This window comes from Falco punctatus (genome assembly GCF_963210335.1).
Source record: "Falco punctatus genome assembly, chromosome: 2".
Classification (NCBI taxonomy): Eukaryota; Metazoa; Chordata; class Aves; order Falconiformes; family Falconidae; genus Falco; species Falco punctatus.
Window position 1 is genome coordinate 2,851,100 of NC_137581.1, and position 27,093 is coordinate 2,878,192.

Sequence of the window (27,093 nt, forward strand, 5' to 3'; positions counted from 1 at the left end):
GCAGTCGCCAGAGGAAGTGTGGTAGCGGCTCAGATCCTGAGCCTAGGACTCCACAGACTGTTGGGCAGTGCCCGTGTCAGTGTTGCCCCCTTTCTGCAAGGCAATGTCCTGTGCACATACACACCCCTCCACTAGCAGCCAGTTTTTGTAACAAATGTTTATTTCAGATGCTGGCGGCTTTTCCACGTGGCCTGGATGGAAACGATAAAGAGTGAAGCGCAAAGCTGGGGTGGTGCTGGGCGCAACAGGCGAGCTTCACCCCACCGTCCTGAGCAGGGAAGGGCACCAGGACTGGCCGTTGCCTACTGTGAGACGGCTAAGTGGGCGAGCTGCTCTGGGCCTGGGGATGAGGAGGACAGGGTGGCTCGGCAGCCCTATCCCAGCCTTGCAGGAAGCAGAGCCCAGCCATGCTCAGTGTGGTGGGCCAGGCCTCCTGCTCAGTCTCTGCCCATAGCTGCCAGGGAGGATGGAGGTGCTGCCATAGATTTGGTGCCAGTGACTGAAGCCTGCAGAGCAGCTCCAGAGAAGGCAGCATTGTCTGTACCGTGTGTCCGTGGCTGGCTCAGGGTAAGGGGGCATTCCCTGCTCCCCCTTGGCTCTGGGGTTAAAGAAGGCACTTGGGGGTGGTGGGGAGGGGAAGCATGGCAGCGTCAGGTGGCTGGGAGGCACCTCCCTCTCTACTTCTCCTGCATCTTCTCCAAGATGGGCACGATCATGTCAAACTTGGGGCGCTTGGCTGGGTCCTCATTCATGCAGATCTTCATCAGCTTGCAGATGTGTGGGGATATGCCAGGTGGGATGGTTGGACGTAGCCCCTCCAGTGCCACCTGGGAGCATGGGAGAGCAGGGCCACATCAGCAATCTGGGCCCAGCCCTGCATTTGACAGGCAGAGCCCATACCTCCAGGAGTGCGGGTAGGTTCTCAGGTAGTGGGCCTTGCCCCTGCTGCCTGCTTGGGCCCTGTTGTGCCCTGGCTGTCTGGATCGGGGCATTCTGCCCAGCCCTCTCCTCACCTTCATGCCTATCTCCATGTTGGACAAGTCTGCGAACGGCACCTCACGGGTCACCAGCTCCCACAGCAGCACTGCGAAGCTCCACATGTCAGCCGAGCGCCTGTTAATTTCCTCTGGCTTCTTCTGCAAGGCTGTAGGGAATCCAGCATGGGGGGCTGAATGGGCCCAAGGGGTTGGAAGGGGCCAAGCAGCAGGAGGCACCTGGCTACCAGGCACTCACCTTCTGGTGCCACCCAGGCTGGCGCGTACATCCTCCCTGGGCACTGGAAGGAGAACTTCACGTCAGCCATGCTGAGTCGTGCTGTCATGTCCTCGTCGATCTGAGGAGAGGGGGATGGTCAGAGGGGAGCCTGCCCTGCCCCAGTCTGTGGGACAAGGGGCTGGGCAATGCAACACTGGCACTCACCATAATGCTGCGGCTGTTGAGGTGGTGGCGTGGAATGAGGGGCTCCAACGTGTGCAGAAAGGCCATGCCCCGTGCAATGTCAAAGGCGAATTTCACCGCCTGCATCTGGTCCACCACAAAGTCTGCAGGGAGTCAGGTGGCATGAGGGTAAGCAAGCGAGGCAGGGTGCCATGCCACTTGCAGTGTGTGTGGGAAGGGGGTGGTGTTGGCAGGCACACAGCACGCGGGGTGTGGGGAAGGCATGCAGACTGGAGATAGAGCTCGCCTCAGGGCCCCCCCCTGCTCCGTGTTGCAGCTGGAGGGGTCCCTGCTACTCCCCCGAACACACGGAGAGGCAACTTCTCCAGGATGAAGAGACTAGCCTGCGCCCTGTCTCTGTCACCCCATCAGCACTCACTTGTCCCCTCATGTAACACGTTGTAGAGGGAGCCATAGGGCATCCAGTGACTGATGACAATGGGGTGCGGTGCTGGGGGGGACTGGCAGGCGCCCAGCACCGGCAGCACATTGGGGTGAGAAAAGATCCTGCAAGAGAAGCAACAGCCCTGAGAACAGTGGGTGATGCCCACACACACCCCATGGCCTCCCTGCCCTTTGCCGTCCTCCCAGGGCTTCCTCACAGCTGCTGGGCACCCACCACTCTGGAGTGCTCCCACCCCACCCTGCAGACCTGGTTGCCCCTGACCTATTTTGTATCCCTCTGGAGAGAAGAGCATGCCTGCCCTTGAGAGCCACAGACACCTTGGGGAAGGATGTCAGCACTCACCGCAGCTTTGGGTATTCCTCGTTGAAGTCTCGGCTCTTCCGAGTTGTCCAGTCCCGGATTTTCAGCATTTTGATGACAATGTCGTTGCCTTGCCAGCGCCCTTTCCACAACTGCAGATGGAGACAGTTGCTGTGGGAGGGCCACACAGTCCCTGAGCCCCTCCTGGCCCCTTGCGCAGGGTTGTGGGGCCTACAGAGCCCACAGGACTGATGGGTCCACAGCGACGTGGAGCAACCACGACAAAGCACGACAGTGAACCCTGCCCTTTCAATCCCAGGCTGGTGCCTTTCCTCTGCGTGGGCCAGGCTCACACTTGGAGGTGGAAACCCACCAAGCTGTCATGCCCCCACTCTGTGCTCTGCAGCCAGCCAGGGGCTGGGGGGGAGAGCAGTGGTCTGCATGGGTGCAGCTACCCTGTCCCAGGGGACAACAGCCCTGTGTACCTCTCCTGACTGGTTCTCGTTGAGTTTTTGGCTCAAGCTCAGCTGTTTGAAGTCTATTCCAGCAAGTTTGTTAAGAGTTCCGTTTCCTGCAAGAAAAAGATAAGATGCAGCCTGTGGCTGCACGGACCTTCCTCTTGACGTCCACCTGGGACTGCAGAGGGTGGCAGTACCAGTGGGGTGCCCACCCTACCACGCAGGAGAGCTCTGCTCTCCCCTCAACAGTGTGCCCCATTAAGGAAGGCTCTGCCCTTACTGGGACGCGTGCGGGTTGTGCCCTTCCAGAAGGTATCCTTGTAGGGGATCTTGGTAAGGCTCTGGCCCAGCTTCTCAGCACGCTCTGGAGAGGGACAAGGAGTTTGGTAGCCCAAGCAGAGAGCTCAGTGATGCTGAATGCGGGAGCTGCAGGCAGGTTCTGGGGTCAGGATGAGAACCTACTACCTTTCAAGACCTCTCGCAGTGGCATCTTGGCTTTGTCAATGGGTGTCTCACCGTATTTGTTTGCAATGCTGACCAAGGCCCCGTTGCCCACCAGGTCCTGAGGGAGAAGAAAGTAAGCATCCGCAGAGTTTGTATCCTCAGCCTCTTCATCTGCACCCAGCCTCCTGCCTCATCCTTCCTTGCCCTCCCCATGCCTCCCTCAGCCACCTCCCTTGCCCTGGGCTCCTGCTTGTGTCCCAGGTGCTTCCATTCACCTCTGCCACTTGGTCATGTCCCCAGAAGCAGGCATAGTGTAGAGGTGTGTTCCCGTGCTCGTTCACCGCATTGATGTCTGCTTTGAACTGGATCAGCTGGGGGCAGAAGGACAAACTCATAAATATGTTCCCTTCCACCCAGCACCTTGCCCTGGGAATGGGCAGAAGCACCAACAGCAACACCTTTGCTGCCTTGGTGCTGGCAAGGTCTGCTGTTGGGAGGGGGCTGAGACTGGAGGCTGGGCTTTTGTGGGGAGGGTGCAGGTGCTCCAAGGTGCCGAGGTGGGGATGCAGTAAGCTTGTGGCAAGGAAGCTGGCAGGTGACAGCAGGGAGCAAGTCCTGGGTGGAAAGGGCAGAGGGCTGCAGAGTCCTTGCTCAAGGCCACACAAAGCATGAGGTGGGTGCCTGGAAGGTGGTGGGGAAGGGGCAGGGTGTGGGAGGCCGGTACCTTCTGCACGATGTCACGGTGGCCGTGGCTGGCAGCCAGGTGCAGCGGGGTGTCGTCACCGCGGTTCATGACATTGATTCGTGCTCCCCGCATGATAAGCATGTCGACCACGTTGGAGCGGCCCTCGCGGCAGGCCCAGTGCAAGGGGCTGAAACCATGGTCATCCCTGCGGAGGCGGCGAGGACAGCTCTGCTGAGTGGCTGCAGCCTGCCCACTGCATCCTCCCCTGGCCCAAGAGAAGGGCCGAGCACCGCCAGGGTGCTGCTGTGGCACCACAGCCAGGCAGGTATCGCCCTGCGTGCCCACACACAGGCCACGGAGGTGAAGGGGACAGGCTGAGCGATTCTCCCCGTCTCTCCCATCCCCATGAGGGCCCCAGAGGCCCTGGCCAAATCTCATCTTCTCCAGGGCTGGATCACAGAGATGCTGGCAGGAGCTGGATCCCCTCCCCCGCCCCCCCTCGCTCTGGCAGTGCCTGGCCAAGTAAGGGAGGAGGAGACCAGCCAGGCCTTAAAAGGAGCTTAGGGCCTGGCAGGGGGGAGCGGCTGCAGCCCCAGCTGCCCCCCAGCTCCCCGGCACGGCAGATCCCATCTACTCCCCTGACACCACCCCCACAGTCACGGGGTACCCCAGCACAGGCACCTGGGACCAAAATGCCCCAGCAAGTGCTAGCTGGCCTCCAGTCCTTCAGGCAGGACCCATGGGACCGGGATGCCCAGGAGGGACTGACAGACGTGCCCAAGGGAAGGCCCCTCATCCAGAACAAGTTCAGGAATGATACTGCCATGGTCCAACAAAGGATCTTCAGTGTGCGGGCAGAAGGCTGCACCTGCCCACAGGCAATGGAGATGTCTGCTCTAAACTTTGTGGCTGGCCTGAACACCACTCCTGAAAGGCAGGCAGGCAGCATGTTGGACCGCATGGTCCCGGCAGGAGCTCCTGGAGCAGGGTATGTGCTGTGAGGAGCAGAGATCTGGGGCAGGTTGGCCGGGGATGAGTGCCCTGCGCAGCAACTGGCCCCGGGGTCATTCCCAGCCCTCCTGCTAGACCCCGACCGTGCTTCCACATGTCAGCTGCAGTGCTCCCAAGAGAGGGGACACGAGAAGCGGTCACCCAGACATGCCAACCACCCTGGGGACAGGGCGATTCTCCCCAGCACCCCCAGCCTGACCGCTGGATGAGACGCGTTCCATCCCACGACCGCGCAGCGAGGAAGCGGCTGGAGGATGTGCAGCCCTCATGCCTCAGCGATGCGGTAACTTCCTCCCGGCGGGGAGGAGCCGAATCCCACTCCCTCCCCAGGACACGGAGCGGAGCGGAAACAAGCCCCAGCCCTGGTCCAGCATCCTCAGCCAGTGGCGCAGCTGAGTGGGCGACAGCGCCCTGGCAGGTCCAGCCCAGGCCAGGTCCTCTCCTGCTCACCCCTGGTTGAGGTCGTTCTCGGTGTTGTCCAGCCAGAGGCGCACAGCCACCGCGTTGCCCTCTCGGCACTGCGTGAAGATGTCGTCCATCGCGGCTCTCGCTGTGGGGAGGGGTGCGTAAAGACACGGGGCCCAGCTGTGGGGCTGGGCTCCCTGTCCCCCTTTCCCACAGGCAGCCCGGGGACCTGGACATCGCCTCCCACAGCCCCTCTGCTCCCGGCAGCCCCCTCAGCTGGGGTGTCTCCCTGGGGAGCAAGGACAGGAGCCTCATGTTCCCCCTCCTTGGCAACCCTGCAGAAAACCGTGAGGACTGCTGGAAGGCTGGGGACAGAGCTGGACTCACAGCTGAACGGGAAGTTCACAGCTGACTTCAGCGTCACGAGTGCCTGCAGCAGCTCGCAGGAAGCAGATTGGGCATCCACAGGCTTATCACCAGGACCAGCCAGACCTGGGTGTCCGCATCTCCCAGAAAGGCCATGGTCCCCAGCTCCGACCCAGGCTCGGCTGAACTTGTCACAGCATCACGCTCAAGAAACTGAGACCCCAAAGGTCCACAAGCTTCCCCTTTCTCCACTCTAATCAACCGACACCCCAGGCCACAGTCAGGCAGAGAGCGCGTCCTGGTTCCATTTTTGACCCCCTCAACAACAGCAGCCTCACTGAGACCCAGGGCCACGCTGCTGGGGGCTGCCCCAGGCTCCCAGCAGCGCAGGGATGTGCCATCCATGCCCGGCAGGTACTTTCCTGCTGGAGGCTCTGCAGCACCCAGTGGGGGCGCGGGGCTGCCCTCGGCAAGTCGCACAGTGCAGACGGCCAGGACAGACCCGGCACGGTGCCCCCAATGTACACCCGTGGGGGCTTCAGCCTGGCACTGGGCCTGGCGCTGCCCCCGGGTGCAGCAGGACCCCCACCCATCCTGCGCAGGCAGGACGGGCCCCAGCACGCTCTCTGCGCTTGGCAGCTTGCCCCCCGAGGGTGGCCGCCCTGCCCGTGGGGCCAGGGATGCAGCGGACCCCTCAAAGGGGCAAACTCTGGTGAACCGGGCGCCTCCCGGGCAAGTACCGGCCCCGCTGCCCGATCAGCGGCTGCGGAGGACAGACAGCGCAGCTCCGCTCCGTGCCCTGACGGCCTGCGGGTCCTGCCGCCCCCGGAGCCCCGCGCTGCCTTCACCCACCCACCCGGGACGGCACCAGGGACAGGGCACCCCAGCGACACCCCGTCACCCGGCCAGCCCTGCGGCGCTCGCACCCGCTATCGCCTGCGCCTCCCGAGCACCGGCCGGCCCCCGGCTCCGCCCAGGGCTGCCGCGCTCCCGGCTGCCACCACCCCGGCTGCCGGGCCCCCTGACCGAAACGAGCGGCCCCGCCGAGCCTCCGCCGCCCCGGCCGTGGCCCCGTGATGCGGAGCCGCAGGCCGCCCCCCTGCCCCTCCCCGCAGCCTCCCGCAACCCCAGGGCTCGGCCCGGCCGCGGCATCCGTCTCGTCCGACGGCACCGGTCCCTGGCCGGGCCGCGGGGCCCGGGTCAGCGCTGCGGGTCTCCGCCCGGTCCTACTCGACCCACCGCAGCCACGGCTGCCGCCAGGTCCCCCAACCCCGTTTTGTCCGTTTCCCGCCCCGGCCCCAGGCCTGCTCCCTCCCGGCCCGGCCGCCCTTACCGGCTCCAGCGGCGGCGCAGGGCGGCGGCTCGGCGAGCGCGGGGCAGCGCGTGGGCTCCGCCCCGGACCGCCCGCCGCCAGCGCCCCCTGCCGGCCACCCCCCGCACCGGCTGCACGCGCCGGGGCACCGGGCAGCGGCGGAGCGCAGCGAGGGCGGCGGCGGAGCGAAGCGAGGGCGGCACCGGGCGCGGCGAGGCCGGGTGCGCGGCCTGGGCAGGGGGCGCGGGGCGTCGGCCCAGGAGCACCGGGATGGGGCGGTGCTAACCGGGGCAGGGCGGGACTAACCGGGGCGGGGCGCCCGCGGCATTGCCCCGTACAGCCGGGCCGTTTGGCCTCCTGGCCGCGGGGGGGCGGGGCTTCCGCTCGTGCTGCCGGGGCCGCTCTGGCCGGGCGGCGCAGGTGGCACGTGGGTAACGGCGGCGGGGCCGGGCCGGCCTGGGGGTTCACAGCAGAGCCGCCCGCGCCAGCGCCGCCCTTCCCGGCCCAGGTGGGCGCCGCGCCACCGGGCCATGCTCGCGGAGGGGGACAGGAAGGATGGGGCGGGTGTCCTTGGCCGGCCGGTAAGGGGTGCGTGCACGGCGCCGCGGCGGGCCGGGCCGGTTCCTGGGCGCGCGGGAGGTGACCAGTCCCCCGGGAGGTGACCAGTCCCCCGGGAGGTGACCAGTCCCCCGGCCTCCGCAGAGTCCCGGGGCAGCTGCGGGGAAGCGGCGCCGGCCGAGGGACAGCGTGGCCGAACCCGGCCGGGACGGCGAGCCAGCGCGGAAGCGGCCCGGGCCGCGGAGGAAAGCCAGCGGGCAGCGGGCTGCGGCCGAGGGGCGCCGGGACGGCTCCGGGGAGCCCCAGACGGAGCGGGAGCCGCGACAGGGCGGGCAACGCCCGGACAGAGGTACCGCCGCCCGCCGAGGGCAGCTCCCGAGGCGCTGGGGGGGCCCCGGTAGGGAGCCGGGCTGGGAGCCCCCCCACACCCCGTCGCCGCCCTGACTTCGCTCCTGGTCCCCGCAGGCGCGTCGGCTGAGCTGTCGGGGGGGGGGCCCCGGCCGGGCGCGGAGCCCGGGGCGCGGGGGCCGGGGGCTGCGGCTGGGGAGCCAGCGCGGAGGCTGAGCAGGCGGCAGCGGAGGCACAAGCAGAGCAAACGGCGCCAGCAGCAGGAACGGGCGGGGACGGGGCGGGAACAGGGCGCGGGCAGTCGGGCGACACCGGGAGCCCCGGAGGCGTCCGGCCGGGGAGCAGTTCCCTCGGGACGGTCGGCGGCACTGCGCGCACGGATGGAGGAGCGGCTCCTCGCCGCCCGGTTCCGGTACATCAACCAGCAGCTCTACACGTCCACCAGCCAGGAAGCGGCGCAGCTCTTCCAGAGCGACCCCGAAGCATTCGAGATCTACCACCGCGGCTTCACCCAGCAAGTGGGGCGCTGGCCAGAGAACCCCGTGCATCGCATCGTGCGCTACCTGCGGCAGCGGTGAGTGGGCAGAACTGGGGAGTTGGGGCCAGGGCCCTCTCTGAGCTGCAGCGACCCGAAGCGCTGGGACAAGGGGGAAGGGATGTTCAGAGTTCTCGCTCACCATCCCCCAGGCCAGCCTCGCTGGTGGTGGCAGATTTTGGGTGCGGTGACTGCAAGATTGCGAGCAGTGTCAAGAACAAGGTTCACTCCTTTGACCTGGTACCTCTCAGCCCGCTGGTCACTGTCTGTGACATGGCCAAGGTAGGGGGGCTGGGCAGCACGTGGAGGGGATGGTGAGGGATGGCAGCTCAGCGGGGTGAGGACTGTGGCATGGTGGCAGTGCATGCATTGCACCCACCAGGGTGGGGGTGGGGGTAGGCCAGGCTGTGTGCTGCAGGGCAGGTTGCAGGGGCATGACAGAGAGCATGTATCAGTTCAGAAAACTGGGGTGCTTCTGTCTGTGGGCTCTCCAGACAAGATGCTCAGTTGAAGCCAAGAACCCAGGGAGTAGCAAAGCATGGAAGGGCTGCCCGGGCCCTGTCACCATCCTCCTCCTGCGGTGGGTGTCCTGCTTGGTGTCTGGTAGGTGCCTTTGGCAGCTGAGTCCGTGGACATTGCAGTGTTCTGCCTGGCGCTGATGGGCACCAACCTGCAGGAGATCCTGGAAGAGGCCAACCGCGTGCTGAAGCAGGGGTAGGCAGAGACACGGGTGCTGCCCTCGTGCTGGGTGGTGGGGCACAGGGGCATCAGGGTGAGCTGGGAAGCATTGGGCTGTGCCCTGGAAGACACCTTTGCCACCACTGCCACTTAGGCCTGGGTGTTCCACAGGGGTACCTTGATGGTGGCTGAGGTGGCCAGCCGCTTTGAGAACATCCGAGCCTTCGTGAACGCCATGGCTCAGCTGGGCTTCAAAAGCATTTCTAAGGTGTGTCCTCATATGTGCCCTGTGCTGCTGGGTGCAGGGTGCACTGTGCCCCTGGCAGCCAGAGACCACCCTTCCTGCTCTAGCAGCAGGGCAGGGCAGCACAGCTTGGCCTGGTGCTGGTAGGGAGTGGACCTGAGGGTGGTGACAGCAGCATGTGGTGGGGGGATGGGGACAGGACATAGAACACATAGGGGCTATGGTGCTGAGGTCTGGGAGGAGGTTTGGGGGACCTGGGTTCTGTGGGCATTGTGGTGTGGGTCTTGAATGGAGGTATGCAGGCATGGGGCATGCTGGGGTCATGGTGCTGGGATCTGGCGTGGGATAGGGGGGACTTGGGGCACCCTGGGGATGTGGTGCTGGGGTCTGGGGGAGCTGGGGCACCCTGGGGATGTGGTGCTGGGGTCTGGGCCAGGATTTGGGGGACTTGGGGCACCCCGGGGACATGGTGCTGGAGTCCGAGCCAAGGTCTGGGGGTAGGAGGGCCCGGGGCATGCGGGGGGGGGGGGGTGTCTGTGAGGAGGTTTGGGTGACCTGGGGCCCCAAGGGGATGAGGTGCAGGGCTCAGGATGGGGTAGCGGGGACCCCGGGCACACTGGGGACGAGGCAGTGATGGGGTCCGGGGGCGCGCGCTGAGGCGGCGCTTCCCCAGGACCTCTCCAGCGCCTTTTTCCACCTCCTGGAGTTCGCCAAGACGGGCCCCCCCCGCCGGCGCCCGGTGCCCGGCCTGCGCCTGCGGCCCTGCCTGTACAAGCGCCGCTGAGTGGCGCAGGCGCAGTTCCCAATAAAGCGGCTGTACCCGCACGGCGCCGGTGTCTGGGGCGGGGCGGGGCGGCGCCTGCGCGGGGCGTGCGGGGCCTGCGCGGCGGCGGCGGCGGCGGTGGTAGCGGTGTTTCCTGCCGGGGATGTCGGGGCCGGGCGGGCCGGGCCCCGGCGGCGGGGGGAAGCTGGACATCAACCGTGCCGGCGTGGCCGAGCTGGAGGGAGCGCTCAGCGGCATCGGCCGCCGCCGCGCCCGCGGCATCGTGAGGAAGAGAGAGGTGCGGGCGAGGGGCGGCTGCTGGGCCCGGGCGGCGGTGGCGGGCAGCCGCGGGCAGGGGGCGGCGGGACGTGCCGGTGCCCGGTGGCAGGCGGAGCCCGGGGAGGGCCTGGGCTGTGCGGCCCTGCCTTGGGGCAACCGACCGCCGCCTCCGGCCTGCCGGCCTCGGGAGGCCGGGCTGGGTGCGAGCGGCCCCGGGCCGTGTGGCAGGCGGCGGGGACCGTGGCGCTCCCGGGGGCCTTGCTGGCGCCGCTCCGGGCGAGGGGAGCGGGCCGAGGGGCTTTCTGTTCGCGTGCGGCGGCGGAGCCGCGGCGGCCGGCGTCCTCTTCCCGGTGCCTCCCGGCGCAGGCCGGGGCGGGCTCCCGCGGCGGCAGGGCCTCCCTGGGGCGGGCGCACCGGCCCCGCTCCGCGGTTTCCTTGTTGTTGGGGTTCGGGGCAGAGCTCCGGGGGCTGGTGGCAGGTGACGTTGCTTGCTAAGAGCGGAAAAAAACGAGTTCCTGGGTGGAACGGGCAGGAGCAGGAAGGGGTAGAAGCCCGGCTGGTGTGGTGAGGATGGGCTGGAAGTCCGGCCGCTCCCCCTTGATTGACTGTTGAGCTCTGTCAAATGACAGAGTAGGAGAAAAGCCTGTGTGTGGTAGTCACTCATAGGATGACTGGGCTGCCAGCGTGACACAGCCACCAAAAAGGTAAGCGTGATCTTAGGCTCCATCGGCCGTGACGCTTTTAGCAGAGACAAGGAGACTAATGCCATCTTTTTGCCACTAACGCCATGAAGAACTGGTAGGATCATGGCTGGAATACGGCATCCGTGTTGAAGCAGTCAGAGGAGTGAGGCAGGAGGAATCGGGGGAAGGGGAGGCTGGCTTGACAAGGCAGGACTAGAAGAGCTTGACTTTTTTTGGCCTGGAAAAGAGGAGGCTGAGAGGGGCAGAGCCACTAGCTATAAATACAACAGGAATGTAAACACTGGAGGCAGAAGAGCAAGAGGCATTTAAACAAGAGGACTTCTGGTATGAGAGCACGTGAGGACAGATTGACAGAAATGGGGTTTATTGCTAGAGCTGAGCTTTTGGGTAAAACCATTTATAGGGGAGAAGCAGCACAAGCGCCTTAAAATGACGCATGGTGGATTTGAAACGAGGATCAGAACCGTGTCTTGGCCCTGATGTCTGTGTTAGCTGGACAGGTGGATGCTTTCCACGCTGAGATCCTGCCCTCCTGGTAACAGCCAGGCCATCCCCGCTGGGTGTGGGCCCTTCAGGCTCATGGCAGAAGCTGCTTGGAGTCCAGGGCTGTAGGTGTGGTTGGTGGCAATGCGTGGTTCTGAGCGCAGGGCCGGGCAGCGCTTGACCTGCCCTTTTGCAGGATGGTGGGTGCCACGCAGGAGGCAGGGGCTGCTGCCATTCCCTTGGGCTGCTGGTAAGGGAGATTGACTGTGTGGACTGGGGAATGCTCCCAGGCTTGGTACTAGCCAGCAGGAAGGCACAATTCTCCTTTCTGAGCTTTTAGCCTTTGCTTTTGGGCCACTGCTCCCCTTGTTGGTAGCAGCTCTGGTGCTGTTGCCTGATCTTACAGGCATTGTGGTTGTCGCTCAGGCAGGGAAGGTTTGTGGAAACCCTAGGGATTGTATGGGAGTGGCTGTTCTGGGCAGAAGGCATCCTGTACAGTGAATGGGAGCAGCAGCAAGGACTTGCAGTACAAAGGTACCACCCTGCTGTGGCACCTGACCTGTGTTCCCTGAAGTCCTAAAGGGAGATAGCAATTGTAAGCAAGATGCAGGCTGGTAGGTCTGAACCAGCCAGGAAAGAGAGCCTGTCTGAGGAGGGTGTGAGTACACTTGGTCCAGCTTTGATGCTGGGGTTTCTCCACTCCATATCGAATCTTCTCTTCTCACAGGAGCTGAAGGGTTTCAACTCACTTGATGATCTTCTCCATGTCAAAGGCATCACCACCCGCATCTTGGAGCTGAACAGTCAGCGGATGACTTGCAGGAGGAGGCCAAGCAGTGAAGAAGCTGCGAGGGTGAGCCCTGGTCTGCAGGGGGAGAGTAAAGCTCCTGTGCCTCAGGTAGGAAAAGAAAGCTAGGGTTCCCCCACCTACCTGGCAGGGAGGTGGTCCTCCCTCGTGGTATAGGAGTTAAGGAGGGTGTCTTATGCTGGGAGAGCTGGTAGCTGGTAGAGGGTCAGAGGAGGTTTACAAGGGAGGAGACACTGGAACAAGGAGGCCAAACGAATGCTGCGCCCTTTCAAACAGCCAAGTGATCTGTCTGCAGTTTTCCTGTAAGGTGGCAGCTTGGTTTGGGGAGCATCCTGGTGGGAAGGCTAAGATATTCCAGGCCTAGCTGGCTTTGTGGTATCTTGCCAGAGGCTGCAGCAACCCCTGAGCACAGAGCCTGGCTGGGAGCTGCTCTGGCCTCTGTGATGCGCCCACCCCATCATCCCTGATAGAAACTGTGCTCTGACCCCAGAGGGCACTCATGGCTTCCTGCAGCCTCCGCAGCCCCAGCGCAGCTAGCCATCCATAGATCTCCTGCAGATAGTTGTTAAGTTCCACTATTGTTCATTGCTGGAGGCCAGAATTGGGTGTGGAGAGAGATTCTTCCTCTGGACCAACAGCTGAGGAGGCCAGAGTCTGTGTCTCTTGCCAAGCCTTCTAGCCTGTCGTCTGCCTCATCTGCGGAGAGCAGCAGCCAGCATGCTGTCCACTTGGGCTGGCACACACCCAACTGAGCTCTGGGGACTTCTTCAGGAGTGTATCTTCCCGCAGTGCTGTGGGGCAGAGGAAATTCACTCACCTAAGAGCAACCCTGCCCTGTCAAGCTCTGGAGCACACTGTGCGGCCGGGAGAGGATGACTGTTAGAAGGTGTTTTACTGCCTGGGAGATGTCAGTGACTGTTCTGCCCCAGGAGCATTGTCCTGGAGTTTGTTATCATCCGACACCTAGGTGCGACCCTTGATTCTAGATGCCAGAGGATGTGCTTGAGAAGCCTGGGTTCAGTGCTCCCTCTCAAAAAGGCGTGTCCAGATGGGCTGTTGTGCTGTGCCTTCTTATCTGGCCACTGCCTCTGCTTGAGAGTCCAGCCCTGTTCCAAACCCACCTGCCAGACAGGGTCCAGTCTAACTGGGCAGTGTGAAGAGATGACCAGTCTGCCTCTGATCTGGCGTGTCTGTCCAGGGCTAGGCACATGAGCACTAAAGCCTAATTTTCACATGTGAATAAACCTGGCCCTAACTGTGGTCAACGTTGCAGTGCCCGGTAGGAGGATTTCTCCTTCCCCAGCTATATTGCCTCTCCATTTCTTTTCTTATTTTCTCCAGATTTTGAATCATTTAGGGGAGGAGATCAAGCAATAGCTTTGAGGTTTAAGCATTGTGTTTAAAAGTGGGCTGGGCATTGCATGACTCATCTGTGTAGGGCAGCACAGGGGATAGTACTGCTTTCCTGCTCGTGCTTCCCTGTTCACGTTTTTGAGCCTGAAGCTTGTGCTGAGTGCAACCCCTCAATCCTTTTCAGTTACTGCTTTACAGGGCGCACAGTGCCTGGTGCCCAGCTGGCCCTGCTCTCCCTGTCTTTAAATGGAGAACATTGCTTCTGGATGTATTGAAATGCGTTTAATTTGGGTGAGCCCAGCTTACAAAGTGATGCAGCTCACACGGTGTAACTGCTTTGTCCTTGCTACCTACCCAAGTGTCAGTCTTAAAATGTAATCAGAAAAGATTTTATCTACTTCCATATTGTGAATAAAACAAATTATAACTGCTGTGGTTTTCCACACACACATCCCACTCTTACAGGTCTGTGCTAGGCCCATCAGCAGAAAATGCATAGTTTCCCATTAACAGGTACATTTTGAGAGCTGCTCACTAGCTCTTTCTTGATCCAAGCCATCTCATCCAGCAACCCTTCAGAGGATATGGTGTGCCAGTGTCTCTGTCAGAGGCCTGTGCCCTGCTCAAGTGCTTAGAAGTGTATGAGTGTGTCTCATCGATGTGATTTATGTAATTGGTTTTTTTGACCAAATGTAACACTGCAAGGAATAAACTCAACTGTATTTGAAAAGATGTGTTTTCATAAAGACTCATCAGCTGGTGCAACGCATGTCCCTGTCATTGATCTTTTACTCATTGAATGCTGCACCGGCTGTTTTATTGTCAGATGTCAGGCTATGTGAAGACTCGTTTTTCTCCCGCCTTCCTCAGTTCTGGCACAACACTTTCCTGTCTTTGCATTTTCTCCTGTATTCCAAGATCTAACAAAAAATAATTGCTGTGGGCCAGTAATCTCCTGTACTACTCCCTAGGACTCTTATGTGCAAATTATCCTGGGCTGCTGATTAAGTAATTTTCTTGGTGTACTGGAAAACAGTTCCTCATTCCCACATGATCCAGGAGCATTGCTCTGCTTCCTCCAAGTAATTGCTGGATACTTCTGCTTTTTCTGCTTTTTTTTTTTTTTTTTTTTTCTTTTTTTTTTTTCTTCCTATGATGTTACGACAGCGCTGGTTTCTTTGGGGAGGAAGGGTGCAGGCAGCATTAGATGGGCACATGCTATTTGCAACCTTTCAAGTAATCCTGGTCAGGTTGACTGGAGGGCGAAGGGGCCTCTGCACGGTGCTGAGGGCTGAAACACCCAGCATGCACCTCCTTGCTGGTGCTGGGATCCTGTCTGGGCATGGCAGCTCTGCTCCTTGCTTTGATCAGCGAAGGGTAGAGGGCTGTTCCCAGCTGCAGGCAGGGAGATGGCTCGCTGCAGAGGTGGAGCTGGCAACTTTGGTATTGTTCAGCACCACTGATGCTCCTGCAGGGTTTGTGTTTTCTGCTCAGTTGCAGAGTTGCTGGCTGCCACGTAACGCGGTCATGTTGTGGCTGTGCTTCCCTGTGGGGCTGGGAAGTGACCTGCCCCCAGACTGTGCTTGGCTTTAGCTGCCCTGTGACCCTAGAGAGTACCTTAGATCAGTAGTCTGCTCCCCCCTTCCCATCTTTGCCTCTGCTTAGCTCATCACCCCCTTTTCCATGCTGCTGAGGGAAGCCTCGGTGTTCCCTGGGCTGCTGCTCTGACTGGCAGCCCCCTCAGCTCCCTGGGCCCCGGGCATGCTGCACAGAGCTGCAGCAGACAGACCTTGACCCTGCCTCTCCCTGTGTTGTAGGTGGTGGCTGAGGAGGAGGATGTTTCGGGCCCCTGGGAGCCAGAACGCTCTGGGAAAGGGAGCCCAGGGTCACGACCAGAGGCTGATGGCTCCAGTGGGCGAGGGGCGCAGGAGCCTGTCAGCTCCAATGTCTGCGGGGAGCAGGAGGAGGAGGAGGAGGAGGAAGAAGAGGAAGAGGGGAGCTGCTACAGTGAGGAAGGGGAGGATGGCAGCAACATCTACTTCTATTACACCATTGGAGAGCGCTGGATAGACTACCTGCAGCGGACAGAGGACGGTGGCCTCCGTCACGTGCGGCCCAAGGTAATGCTGCTGGGAGGGCAGCCCCAGACGAGGGCTCTGCAAAGAGCAGGGCTGCCTGTGCGGTAGGTGGCTCTCAGGCAGGAGCTGACAGTGGCACGCTGACAGTGGTCCCGTCCTGGTGGCTGGTGGCCTCGGAGCCGTTGCTTGCCGGAGTGGTGGTGCCAGAGTGGGCCATGGACTGCCGTAACGCTTCAAGCTCCTGCTGCGTGGGGTGTATGCCTGGCTGGCATTTCTGCTGCAGACCCCCAGGATGCAGCAGCCAGGGAGCTCGGGCTGCCTGCTGGGTGCTGGCTAGGCTGGAAGGCCTGTGGTGCAGGTTGTGCCTGGCTGTTAGGGCTGAGGGAAGGCGGGACAGTCCCAGTCTGTCCAAGCACTGCTGAGAGTCCCCAGCCACGCCCGTTCCCAGCAGGGCCACCCTGCTCTGCGCTGGGGCCCCTATGTCATAGTGCAGAGCCTGGATTGGGGCAGCAGGAATCTGCTGGGGGGCAGACAACGGCCTCGGGGAGGTTTCTGCAGGATGAAGGGGTTGTGTTGAGAAGCCCCAGCCAGCCCTGAACACAGAGCCCCGCAGCTGGTACCCAGGTCAGTTACTGGAGGGGAAGAGCCCCCAACTTCCTACCTGGGTTGGGGGAGCTCCCTGCTCACCTTCTGGTGGCTGCCAGCACTGTCCAGTAGCCACCCTGCTCTCCTCATGTTTCCTGTTAACCCAATTCCTCTTGTATGGAGCTAGAAGGATGTAGATTCCTTTTGATGTGGCCACGTTGGGGTATGGTCTGCCACAGGTCCCAGCATAGCTCTCCCAGTAGCTGCCCAGTGTAGCAGGGCATGCTGAACAGCACTGGGGCCTGGCTGTAGGACTGGTTTGCTGGGAGGCTTCGGTCTGCCGAGGTCCCTGCTCAGGCTGCAGGTCTGCCTGCTCCATGTTGAGCTGCACCTAGAGAGGGGCCAAGTGGACATACTGGCAGGTGTTCTCAGCCACTGCTTTTGTCCCTGTGCAGCTGTTTTGCTGATTTTTTCCCCATCAGGTTTGATATGCCCTTCAGAAGGACCAAGTTCTATCCCTCCCACAGAAATTAACTCTTCTGCCAGCTCTATAGCTCAGGTGGCCATCAGCTTCCCTCTGCAGGTCCCCAGCGTGAGTGTGGGCTCAGAAGACTTGCTAGGCTGGGCCTCCTACTCTGTCACTTTGGGCTGAAAAATGAGTGACCCAGAATGTGTGCAGAAGGCTCTGCTCCAGCCTTGAACTTGCCTTCTCCTTGCAGATGAAGCGGAAGTCAGAGAACGGCCTGGATGGCAGAGCCCTTTCCCCTGGTAAAAAGCTGTGCAAGGGCTCTGAGTACAGCAGGTGAGTGCTCTGTCTGCTGAGCAGCAAGTGTACCTGGGAGGTGGGAAGATCTCCTTCTACCAGTCTCCTCCCTCAGTCGTCTAGGTGTCCTGCTGAGGTTGTGGAGTCTCCATCCTTGGGGAGACCAAAAGCCATCTGGGTTGTCCTGCTTGAGCAGGGCATTGGACCAGAGGACCTCTGGAGCTGCCTCCAGCCCCAGCCTGTGATTTTGTCATCCTGTAGGGCAGGCCAGGCTAAGGGGACTGCACGTATAGCTGTGGTCCCAGTGGAAGTGATGGGGACAGGGGCTGGTTATCTTGGCAGGAGGTTCACAGCTGGTGGTTTATGGGGACTGTTCTGAGGACTGCAGAGCGTGGCCCAGCATAGCACTGACGTGTCTCACTGTTGCTTTGGTCTCTCCCCATGGTCCAGGACGCTGGGTCCCTGCATGCCCAGTCCCACCACCACCTTCGGGGACCTGCGCAATGCCAAGGCAGGCCAGGCACGGCGGCGCCGCATCCCCTCGGTTGCCCCCCCTCCCGAGCTGCAGGACTGGCTCCGCACCTTCCAGGTAGGCTTAGGAGCCTGGCCAAAGAGCTCACCTTGGAGGGCCCTGAGAAGCTGTGGGTTTGACAGGCAGGCAGGAGGGGAGCCAAGCCCTCAGGAGTCTGTCTGTCTGCATGAAACCTGCCACAGTCAGGGGCTTGGGTCTCACAGTGCTTTTCCAGTGAGTTTTTGCCTCGAGTAAAGGAGCACAGAAGTGGCATTAGCCCCCATCTTGCTCCCCTTTGTCCTGGAGTTGTGTTGCCTTCACTGCCATCATACAGCACCTGTGTTCTGTCTTGTGTGATGCACCGAGCTCCCGGCCCCATCTCTGTGGTTCCTTCCTGTCTTGGGATCAGTGTAGCAGAGCCCTGGCCTGCTGCAGAGGGCTGGCTAGCCTGTCTTGTCTGTGCTGGCTGGTGTCCCTGCTGGGGTTGGGCTTTGGGCATAGGCATTGCAGAGAGCCACAGGGGAGCCTGTGAGGGCCTGTTGTCTGCACAGGCATTGAGACTGATGTCCCTCTCCTCAGCGGTGGAGCGGCCCAGAGAAGCTGCTTGCTCTGGATGAGCTCATCGATCGCTGTGAGCCCTCCCAAATCAAGTACATGATGCAGGTCATTGAACCCCAGTTCCAGAGAGACTTCATTTCCCTGCTGCCCAAGGAGGTGAGTTGAAGCAGGGACAGGCTGGCCTCAGTGCTCACCACCCATTACCGGCCATGGGATCCCTCTGTACCCTTGTGACTTGGCTTCCTCTCCTGCAGCTGGCACTCTATGTCCTCTCATTCCTGGAGCCTCGGGACCTGCTCCGTGCTGCCCAGACCTGTCGCTACTGGAGGGTCTTGGCTGAAGATAACCTGCTTTGGAGAGAGAAATGCCGTGAAGAAGGTAAGGAAAACTACTCCACATGGCACATAGTGGCTGGGATCTGCAGTGGAGCAGCCCACAGCTCCCACAGATGTGCATCATCTTAGCTCCCCAGTAGGGTGAGGGCATGTGCTGCCTGTGTGCCATGAGGCACGCTACTGTATTTTCCTCCTGCAGGAATTGAGGAGCCCTTGAACCTGCGGAAGCGGCGCCTGCTGAGCCCTGGATTCATGTACAGCCCCTGGAAATTTGCCTTCATGAGGCAGCACAAAATCGACATGAATTGGCGCAGCGGGGAGCTTAAAGCCCCCAAGGTAGGTGCCTTCAGGAGTCCTTGCTGAGAACCAGACTCTAGCGCTTTGATGTGTAGCAAACTGGTAGAGGAAGGAAGTAGCAGTGAAATATCCATGAGCAACAGGATGCAAACAACACTGAGAATTTTAAAAGTGCCTTGGGCAAAGATCACAAGTTGCCTATCTTCAGGAGGCACAGGCCAGAGGCATTCACCTGGGCATACTTGAATTTAAAGGTCCTTGAAGCTGTACAACCTGCCAGCTTCCTGCAGCTCCTGTCCCTGACTGTGGGGAGCAGATCCACAGCACAGCTTGCTTGCAGCTGATCTCAGCGATTGCCACAATGGGCAGTGCAGGGCTGCAGTTCTGCCAGCAGAAGGGTCACCCCGGACCCCAGAGAAGGGGGTTTCCATCCTGCACCCCTCCTCTGAGCGCCTGCGGCAGGGCTGTAGCCTGCCTTGGAAGCACACAGTTGTTTAGGGTGCCAAAGACCTTTAAGGTCATTGAGCCCAATTGTTAACCCAGGACTGCCAAGCCCACCGCTAAACCACGTCCCTGAGCACCACATCCACATGTTTTTTAAACACCCCTGGGGATGGCGACTCCACCACCTGCCTGGGCAGCCTGTTCCAGTGCTTGACCACCTCTTCAGCGAAGACGTCTTTTGCAATATCCAATCTAGACCTCCCGTGGCACAACCTGGGGCTGTTTCCTCTTGCCTTACAGACCCGTTGGCATCCAGGGAGGGACACAGCCCTCCTGGGCTCAGCCAAGCCTTGTCCCTGGTGTAAGGGTCCAGAACGCTTGGGTGTTCCCTCCCTGCCAAGGTCCCTGCCTGCCCTCATCCTGCCTGGGAGGCAGGGAGAGCAGAGCCCCAGCCACCCCTTCTCGCAGCCTCTCCAGTCCAGGTGCACGCTCTCCACCTCCAGAGACTTTTTTCAGGCCCCTGGTGTTCCCAGCCCCTTCCCCAAGCCCCTGCCTCGGTGGCACCTGGGTTAGCAGCAGTGCTGTGCACAGTGCCAGCACTGCAGGGGCTGCACCCGCAGCAGCAAACTGGCACAGGCAGCCCTTTCCCGAGCCCCGCAACACCGTGGTCTCTGCTCCCACTACCAGCAGAGCTGACAGGTGCTGCTCACGGGGACGTCTGCCCTCAGGGATGTCTGCCCTGTACCTTCCCCTGGCTGAGGGCAAGTTCAATATGTTCCCTGCAAAGGGCAGCTCTGGTCTTGTTTTCACACTGAACTGCTGCTCACCTTTGTGCTGCCCTTCCCCATGGCTCGGCCAGGTCTGATGTGCCACCTCGTCCCCTGGGGTCCTGCCTAACCTGCCTGGTCCCTGCCGACCTGCAGATGTTACTCGATCATTGCCTGCCTTTGCTGCCCTTTTCGCACATCACCGTGTTGGGGAGGTGGCAGCTGGTGCGCAGCTGTTTGTGTGCTGCCTGCCTTCTGCTGTGTGGCCAGTGGAGCTGGTGGTCCTAAATGTACTGTGGGTAACGGCTGCCAGGTTTTAGTCTAGGACAGAATGCAGCTCTGAGCGGGGGCGGCTTGTGCAGCCTTAATACCCACAAAGGTCCATCCATGGTTTGGAGTCCCCAGATAGCCCACTGTACCACAGCAGTAGCCACCAAATGCCACCCCCCTCCCCTGACTCTTACTGTAGCTGCTGCTTTGTAGAGAAGCAATAGGGAAGTGGCTGGTGCTAGAAGGACTCTCCTGTTCTTCCTACCCTCAGCGCTTTCTGCTTACCCACCATGCCCAAAGGCTGCTTTTGAGGCCCGAGGTTCTGCAGGGTCCAGGGCTCTGAGCTGCCCTCGCCTCCTTCCTGACTCATGTTATTCTCCGTGCAGGTGCTGAAGGGACATGACGACCATGTCATTACCTGCCTGCAGTTCTGTGGCAACCGGATAGTCAGTGGCTCAGATGACAATACGCTCAAAGTGTGGTCAGCTGTCACTGGGGAGGTGAGCTGCTGTGCACAGTCACACCACAGAGCTGCTCCACTGGCACGCTGGGAGGCATGCTGATCCTCAGCACTGCTGCAGGAAAGGGTGGAGATGTGAGAGGCATAGTGGCCTTTTCGGTTGGGTTTATCTTGTCTCTGGCAAAGTGCAGCTGGGGAGAGGATTTGATAGATCCTGTGGCTGCAGAAGCAGTGGGAAGAGCTGTCTTAAGCACAGGTTTGTTGGTACAGTAACAAATCACAGCATGGTCAGGGTTGGAAGGGGCCTCTGGAGGCCATCTAGCCCAACCCCCTGCTAAGGCAGGTTCACCTGGGGCAGATTGCGCAAAGCCACCTCCAGGCTGTCTCCAGAGCAGGAGACCCCACAGCCTCTCTGGGCAGCCTGTCCCAGCGCTCTGCCACCCTCACAGTAAAGAGGTTTTTCCTCCTACTCAGATGGAATGAGCAAGAGTTGGCCACACGCATGTTTTAACTGGCAGTCAGCAAGTGTGGACCACCCTTCTGGAGATCCAGGAAGGGCAAGAAACTTGACTGGGTTTGGAATAGCAGCTGATCATTGTCAGGGAGAGGCTGCTGTGGTGGGAACCACAGTGTGTCTGCAGGGAGGTGGATCGCTGGCCTGAAGAGCCTGATTGATCCCTTGCCTGGAGGAAGTCCTACACTTTGCTTTTCCTTTTTGCTGTGGTGTTCAGCCTTTCCCCAACCAGTGTCTCGCATCTTGTTCTTTGCAGTGTGTGCAGACACTGGTTGGCCACACAGGCGGTGTGTGGTCTTCTCAGATGAGGGACAGCATTGTCATCAGTGGCTCCACGGACCGGACACTGAAGGTGTGGAATGCAGACACAGGTGAATGTGTGCACACACTGTATGGGCACACATCCACCGTGCGCTGCATGCACTTGCACGGGAACAGGTAAGGGCGTGACGGTGTTGAAGGCCTGGTCTGGTCTCTGGAATGGGGCAGGTGGAGGTGTGGAAGCACTGGGGCAAGTGAGAGTGCAGAGGTGGTCAGGGCTTGGTCTGATCTGTAGCTGGCAGATGCTGTGTGGGAAGAGGTATCCCTAGGGAGGAGAAGCTGGACCTGCTCCTTGGGGAAGCTCGGGTATCCAGGGTTGACTCAGCTGGGTGAGGTCCAGAGTCAACACAACCAGGCTCCAAGTCCACCCTTGCCCACAGGGTTGTGAGTGGCTCACGGGACGCCACTCTGCGCCTCTGGGACATCGAGACTGGGCAGTGTCTGCATGTGTTGATGGGGCACGTGGCTGCTGTACGCTGTGTGCAGTATGATGGGCACAAGGTGGTGAGCGGTGCGTACGACTACACAGTGAAAGTGTGGGACCCCGAGAGCGAAAGCTGCACTCACACACTGCAGGGACACACGAACCGCGTCTACTCCTTGCAGGTAATACCCTGGCTTCCCCTTCCCTCCCGTGCGCATGCTGCAGGGACATGAGCCATGCCTGTTCTAGCAAGTGAGAGGCTGTCTCCTCAGCCCATACACGTGCTGCAGGGATGCACAGGCCATGTCTGTTCCCTGCAGGTGAGGCACTCTCTGCCTCTCCACCCTGACCCACACTCATGCACGCACTGTGGGAACAGAACACACACACTGTCCCTTTCCTGGAAGGAAGATGCTGCCAAACACATGTGCATCCTGATTAGCCAAAGGGGATGTGAGCACATCACTTAGCACCGAGTCTCTGGCATCAGACTGCAAAGAACACTCCTCCCCTCTCTGGGCAGGCCGTGCTGATCTGTGTCTCTCTGGGCAGTTTGATGGGACGCACATCGTGAGTGGCTCTCTGGACACATCAATTCGAGTGTGGGACGTAGAGAGTGGAAACTGCCTGCACACCCTCATGGGGCACCAGTCGCTCACGAGTGGCATGGAGTTACGTGACAATATCCTTGTATCTGGCAACGCTGACTCAACAGTCAAGATCTGGGACATCAAGACGGGCCAGTGCCTGCAAACACTGCAGGGTGGGTAAAGGAGGATGGAGCAGCTCCCCTTGCTAGGGCTGTTGGAGAGGGGTCGTGTTGCTCCTAGCTGCCAGATGTGGCAGGAGCAGGGCAGATGTTGCCCAGCAACGGGTGCTCCTGAAGAGGCTGGGGTTGGAGGTGGGAGCCCAGGAGAACTAACAAGTACCCTCTGCTTCCAGGCCCCAGCAAGCACCAGAGTGCCGTGACCTGCCTGCAGTTCAGCTCCAAGTTTGTGGTAACCAGCTCCGATGATGGTACCGTCAAGCTCTGGGACCTTAAGACGGGCGAGTTTGTGCGCAACCTGGTTGCACTGGAGAGTGGGGGCAGTGGGGGCGTAGTGTGGCGCATCCGTGCCTCCAACACCAAGCTTGTGTGTGCAGTGGGCAGCCGCAACGGCACGGAGGAGACCAAGCTGCTGGTGCTGGACTTTGATGTGGACCTGAAATGAACCTGGCCAGTCCAGGGTGGGATGGAGGATCCCGCGGGCTGGGCATAGCAGCTGGTCTTGGTGGGGCTGGCCCCAGAGCAGGCACTAGCCCCCCGCGGGCTGTAAATACTGTTTGCAGCTGTCTGGGCCTTATTTATATATGTGTGAACTCCCTGTGGGGAGCCTGCGCCCGGCTAGGGCACTGTACAGAGGAAGCAGCATGTTTTGTACACACTAATATATCGATTTATTTCTGTACCTGGGGCCTTCTTCTCCACCCCTGCCATTCCCTGAGCCCTTCCTTCCTGGAGCTTGTCTCTTCTGGGGGAGCAGTTGGTGGCTGCAGCCCATCCCCTTTGATTCCAGCCAGAAGCAGGAAGGGTACAGACTTTCCTTAGTTACTGACCTCGGAGACCAGCTGTCTCTTCGAGCACACAGATGCCGTTGTCTGGTGGAGTGCCCTCTCCTGGAGTCCCATAGTTTGTGGATTCCAGGTTCTGTATTTTGGGCATGGCAGTGGGCTGGCAATGGGCATGAAGCGCTGAGCACACAGTGCTGGGGGCGTCTTGCAGAGCAGCACCACAGGTAGCACAGCCTGATGGCCAGCCAGGCAGGGAGGCTCATGAAGGTGTCCTGAGAAGATGAAGCCCCGATACTGTGCCTGGGAAGGGAGCAGCGCCGTGAGCAAACATGGTTTTTTTTCTTCTGCATAGCTCTGATCCAGCCAGAGGGAGGCGGACAGGGCTGAGTGGGTTGATAGATGGTGCAGCAGGCAGCAACTGACTGGGCAGCACCTGGACGTGGACCACGGGGAGATGAGATGGGGCCTGAGCTCTGCTGTAGCTAGGGGTATGTGCATGGAGGGGAGGGCAGCACTACCTTTAGTGTTGTCCCAGCTCTTGTGGCCTGCTGGGGCAGCCCTCAGAGCAGGGCCAGCAGGAGGTGGCATGGGTACTGGAAGGCAGCGCAGGCAGCCCTGCCATTGCACCCAGGTAGACGTGTACCAGCTGGCAGCAGCTGTAGCGATTGCGGCTGCTTCCCTGGGACCCCTGGCCCTACAGGGTGCGGCGCAGCCACCACCGTGGCAGGCATCCTTGCTCCTTGCTGCAGTGCTCACGGGACAGCAGAGCAGCAGGGTGACTGGCAGCCCCCCTCCTCTCTTCAAGCTGTCCTGCAGGCAGCTGAGGACCTTGTCCACTTGGTGCAGTGGAGCGGGGAATCTTCTATGCCTCCTGTGGGGTCAGGGCTTCAGCCAATGTTGTCCACGTGGAAGATGGCTTCTGCCTCCTGTCCTTGCATCTCTAGGTCCTGCTGCAGCCCTGATGCCAGTGCAAGGGCCTGTTCTGCTAGAAGCCTTGGGGCTGCTTGCTGGCTGAGCAGGAGCTGCCAGGCGTGCTGGGAGCAGAGGAGGTGGGAGAGCCGGGTGCAGCTCGGCTGCCAGCAGCTCCTCCTGCAAGCCCTGGACTGCCCTGGAGGGGGGTGGCTCTGCTGGGCTGCTGAGCTGCTGGATGTGCATCTGGTTCTCTGAAGTCACCTCATCCTCGGGCAGACATGGCGGCAGGCAGTGCAGGCCTGTGGCCCTGTGTCTGCCCTCCAGCCTGCAGAGGATGGCTCACCCTCGCTCGGCCGTGAGGGGCCATTGGCACTAGGGGACCGTGTGCTTTCCCAGCCATCGCTTGCCCCAAATGCACGCACGGCCCAGCTTCCCTAGGTCAGTGCTTGTTCCTACCTGTGTTGTGGCATCCTCAGAGAGGAACAAGGAGGCTCTGGGATTCAGAGGGGAGCTGGGCTGTAGTGTCCAGGCACTGCTGAGCCGGGCTCTGCGCAGCTGCTGTGTCTCCATCCAGAATACGGCCTCCATAAAGAATTGACCCAGAAAGAAGGGACTGTCATCAGCCCAACTGGTGTGTAACATCCTGGGCCCAGTCTCCCCCGCCCCTGAAGGCACAGTTTGTGCTGTGTGCTGCTGCATGATGGCGAGGCTGGGAGAGCAGCCGTGTGATTTCATGGGGGCAGCCAGCGTGGGCTGGGGCCAGGGGAGCAGCGCCACTGTGCTGGCAGCACGTGGCAGCCCGACATGTGGCAGCAGGAGTGCTGTGCCCTGCTGCACATGCTGGCTCAGTGCCTGCCTGCAGGTGTGGGACAGGAGGGGCAGCGAGGCCGGGGTGTCTCGCAGAAGGTGGGGATGGTGCGTGGGCACTGCAGCGTGCAGGCTGTTGGTCCTGCCCTCTCTGGCAGGCAGGGGCAGTGTGCAGGGCTGGGTTGTGCCATGGCCCCGCGTGGCTGTACCACCAGAGGCCCGTGACAGACACACACTCGCACCTGCTGCAGTGCAGTAGCGCACGCGACACATCATGGCGCAGAGTGAAAGGCCTTGCTAGCGTGCCGTCCCTCAGACATTGCCACACCACCCCATAGCTTATCACCAGTAAGCCTGATTTTATCCATTCCCCTGCTTTGAACCTAGTTTGAAGCTCTTCCAAGTCATGAGCAAAATACTTCCCCACCTTGAGACAGGTGAATCCCTCAGGCCCCAGCAGTCCTGGTATCACCTGGTATCACCTAGACCATCCTGTGAGACCATCCCCTGAGTGCTCTGAGGGGGTAGCCTGCGGGAGCATGTGCTGGGTCAACCTCGCTGCAAACGATGACGGTAGGCTTGCTTCACCCGCCAGCTCTCCAAGAATCTGTCACAGCAGCTGCTGGTGAAGAATGGACTGAGCCACGTCTGACCGTCTGCTGTGGCAAGCAAGCCTACCTGGACCTGCTGCTGTTCCAGCTGTGTCTGTTAAGCCAGTCATCCATACCCATCTGCAAAGCACTGCTGCCCAGAACATTCACCCATCAGACTACGTCACATGCACACTGTGCACCAACTAGAAAAAGCCACTTTGCCCTTTCTCCTCGGTTCCTTCCAGCCTACAATCCCTGGGCCAAAGGGCCAAAGATGGAGACAGGAGAAAAGTTTTACCTAGCCAGCATGCCCAAAAGCATTTCATCATTTCATACAAACCCCAGCCCCATGCCTGTGCAATGCAGAAAGCCCCAGGGCCCACTCTCGGCTAGTGTAAACCAGCAAAGTGACTCAAAGAAAGCAGGAGTGGAATGGCACACCATGGGCACAAGAGGGTGAGGGGTACTTGGGGCAGGGGACAGTAAACCAGCTTGTTGACACATCTGGAAATGCAGCGATGTGGGGTATGGCCAGGGCTTTGCCTGTATCACGGTGCTGGCAGTAAAAGGGAGCACATGTGGGCACGTGCACACACACAGACACATGTAAACCTATGTGTGCACACTTCCACAGGCTCACAGAGCCCCTGGGGACATTGCAGGAGCTAACTTGTGCCTTCCAGGTTCCAGCTTCGAGCTCTCCACAGGAATCGCCAAGACCAGAGCTGCAAAAAGGCTGCATCTCATTTTCCTGGAAGCAGTCCATCCCGCGGGGGATGCTGACATTGCAGAAGAGACTAAAGAAACTCTGCTGCCAGAATCTCTGTGATTTTTTGCAGGTGACATAAAATGGGAAGGAGCAGCTCATACACCAGAGGGTCACGCTGCCATCCAGAGGGACTTCAACAGGCTGGTGACATGGACTGACAGGAACTTCATGAAGTTCAGCAAGGGGGAGTGCAAAGTCCTGCCCCTGGGGAGGAACAACCCCGTGCAAGACTATGTGCTGGAGGCCACCCAGCTGGAAAGCAGCTTGGCAGAAAAGGACCTGCGGGCCCTGGTGGACACCAAGTTGAAGATGGGCCAGCAACGTGCCCTTGCTGCCAAGGCGGCGAACGGTATCCCGGGATGCATCAGGAGGAGTGATGCCACCAGGTCGAGGGAGATGATCTTTCCCCTCTACTTAGCACTGGTGGGGTCACAGCTGGAGTGCTGGGTCCAGTGCTGCTCACCCCACTGCAGGAGAGAGAAGGACATACTGGAGAGAGTCCAGTGAAGGGCCATGAAGATGATGAAGGACTGGAGCATCTCTTCTATGAGGAAAGG

The 27,093-nt window shown here is 60.6% G+C and overlaps 2 protein-coding genes across 5 annotated transcripts; one reads left to right on the forward strand and one right to left on the reverse strand.

Annotated features, from left to right (window-relative positions):
• Nucleotides 1-139: 139 nt before the first annotated feature.
• ILK (integrin linked kinase) lies at nucleotides 140-7,104 on the reverse strand. 3 transcript variants are annotated; one of them, XM_080375761.1, is made up of 13 exons: nucleotides 6,846-6,984; nucleotides 5,192-5,291; nucleotides 3,770-3,935; nucleotides 3,321-3,416; nucleotides 3,067-3,163; nucleotides 2,882-2,965; nucleotides 2,629-2,714; nucleotides 2,186-2,295; nucleotides 1,817-1,944; nucleotides 1,420-1,541; nucleotides 1,234-1,333; nucleotides 1,014-1,144; nucleotides 140-827 (listed from the first exon to the last, which is right to left on the reverse strand). In XM_080375761.1, exons 2-13 carry the CDS (start codon nucleotides 5,278-5,280, stop codon nucleotides 678-680), a joined length of 1,359 nt encoding a protein of 452 aa, XP_080231887.1. In that variant the 5' UTR covers nucleotides 5,281-5,291; nucleotides 6,846-6,984; the 3' UTR covers nucleotides 140-677. The 3 variants fall into 3 exon arrangements, with proteins under 3 accessions (XP_080231887.1, XP_080231886.1, XP_080231888.1); XM_080375760.1 differs by lacking the exon at nucleotides 6,846-6,984 and adding an exon at nucleotides 5,534-5,681; XM_080375762.1 differs by lacking the exon at nucleotides 5,192-5,291 and having other exon boundaries at nucleotides 6,846-7,104.
• Nucleotides 7,105-7,116: 12 nt separating this feature from the next.
• On the forward strand, nucleotides 7,117-23,352 carry RRP8 (ribosomal RNA processing 8). Of its 2 annotated transcripts, none has more exons than XM_080375753.1 (18): nucleotides 7,117-7,405; nucleotides 7,527-7,731; nucleotides 7,848-8,304; nucleotides 8,418-8,547; nucleotides 8,873-8,979; nucleotides 9,115-9,211; nucleotides 12,144-12,314; nucleotides 15,395-15,697; nucleotides 16,960-17,042; nucleotides 17,454-17,592; nucleotides 18,094-18,228; nucleotides 18,327-18,450; nucleotides 18,607-18,743; nucleotides 20,572-20,685; nucleotides 21,416-21,597; nucleotides 21,861-22,086; nucleotides 22,457-22,667; nucleotides 22,847-23,352. In XM_080375753.1, the coding sequence occupies exons 1-18, from the start codon at nucleotides 7,355-7,357 to the stop codon at nucleotides 23,113-23,115; spliced, it is 3,141 nt and encodes a 1,046-aa protein (XP_080231879.1). In that variant the 5' UTR covers nucleotides 7,117-7,354; the 3' UTR covers nucleotides 23,116-23,352. The 2 variants fall into 2 exon arrangements, with proteins under 2 accessions (XP_080231879.1, XP_080231880.1); XM_080375754.1 differs by having other exon boundaries at nucleotides 12,144-12,269.
• The last annotated feature ends 3,741 nt before the right edge of the window (nucleotides 23,353-27,093 follow it).

Excerpts from the sequence above, each read along its gene's own strand:
- ILK (XM_080375761.1), bottom strand. The coding sequence starts at position 5,280 with ATGGACGACATCTTCACGCAGTGCCGAGAGGGCAACGCGGTGGCTGTG. Across the intron at positions 3,164-3,320 it reads GACATGACCAAGTGGCAGAG|GACCTGGTGGGCAACGGGGC; the intron begins GTGAATGGAAGC and ends CTTCTCCCTCAG. Across the intron at positions 828-1,013 it reads ACATGGAGATAGGCATGAAG|GTGGCACTGGAGGGGCTACG; the intron begins GTGAGGAGAGGG and ends CCATGCTCCCAG.
- RRP8 (XM_080375753.1), top strand. The coding sequence starts at position 7,355 with ATGCTCGCGGAGGGGGACAGGAAGGATGGGGCGGGTGTCCTTGGCCGG. Across the intron at positions 8,305-8,417 it reads GTGCGCTACCTGCGGCAGCG|GCCAGCCTCGCTGGTGGTGG; the intron begins GTGAGTGGGCAG and ends ACCATCCCCCAG. Across the intron at positions 18,229-18,326 it reads TTTCCCTGCTGCCCAAGGAG|CTGGCACTCTATGTCCTCTC; the intron begins GTGAGTTGAAGC and ends CCTCTCCTGCAG.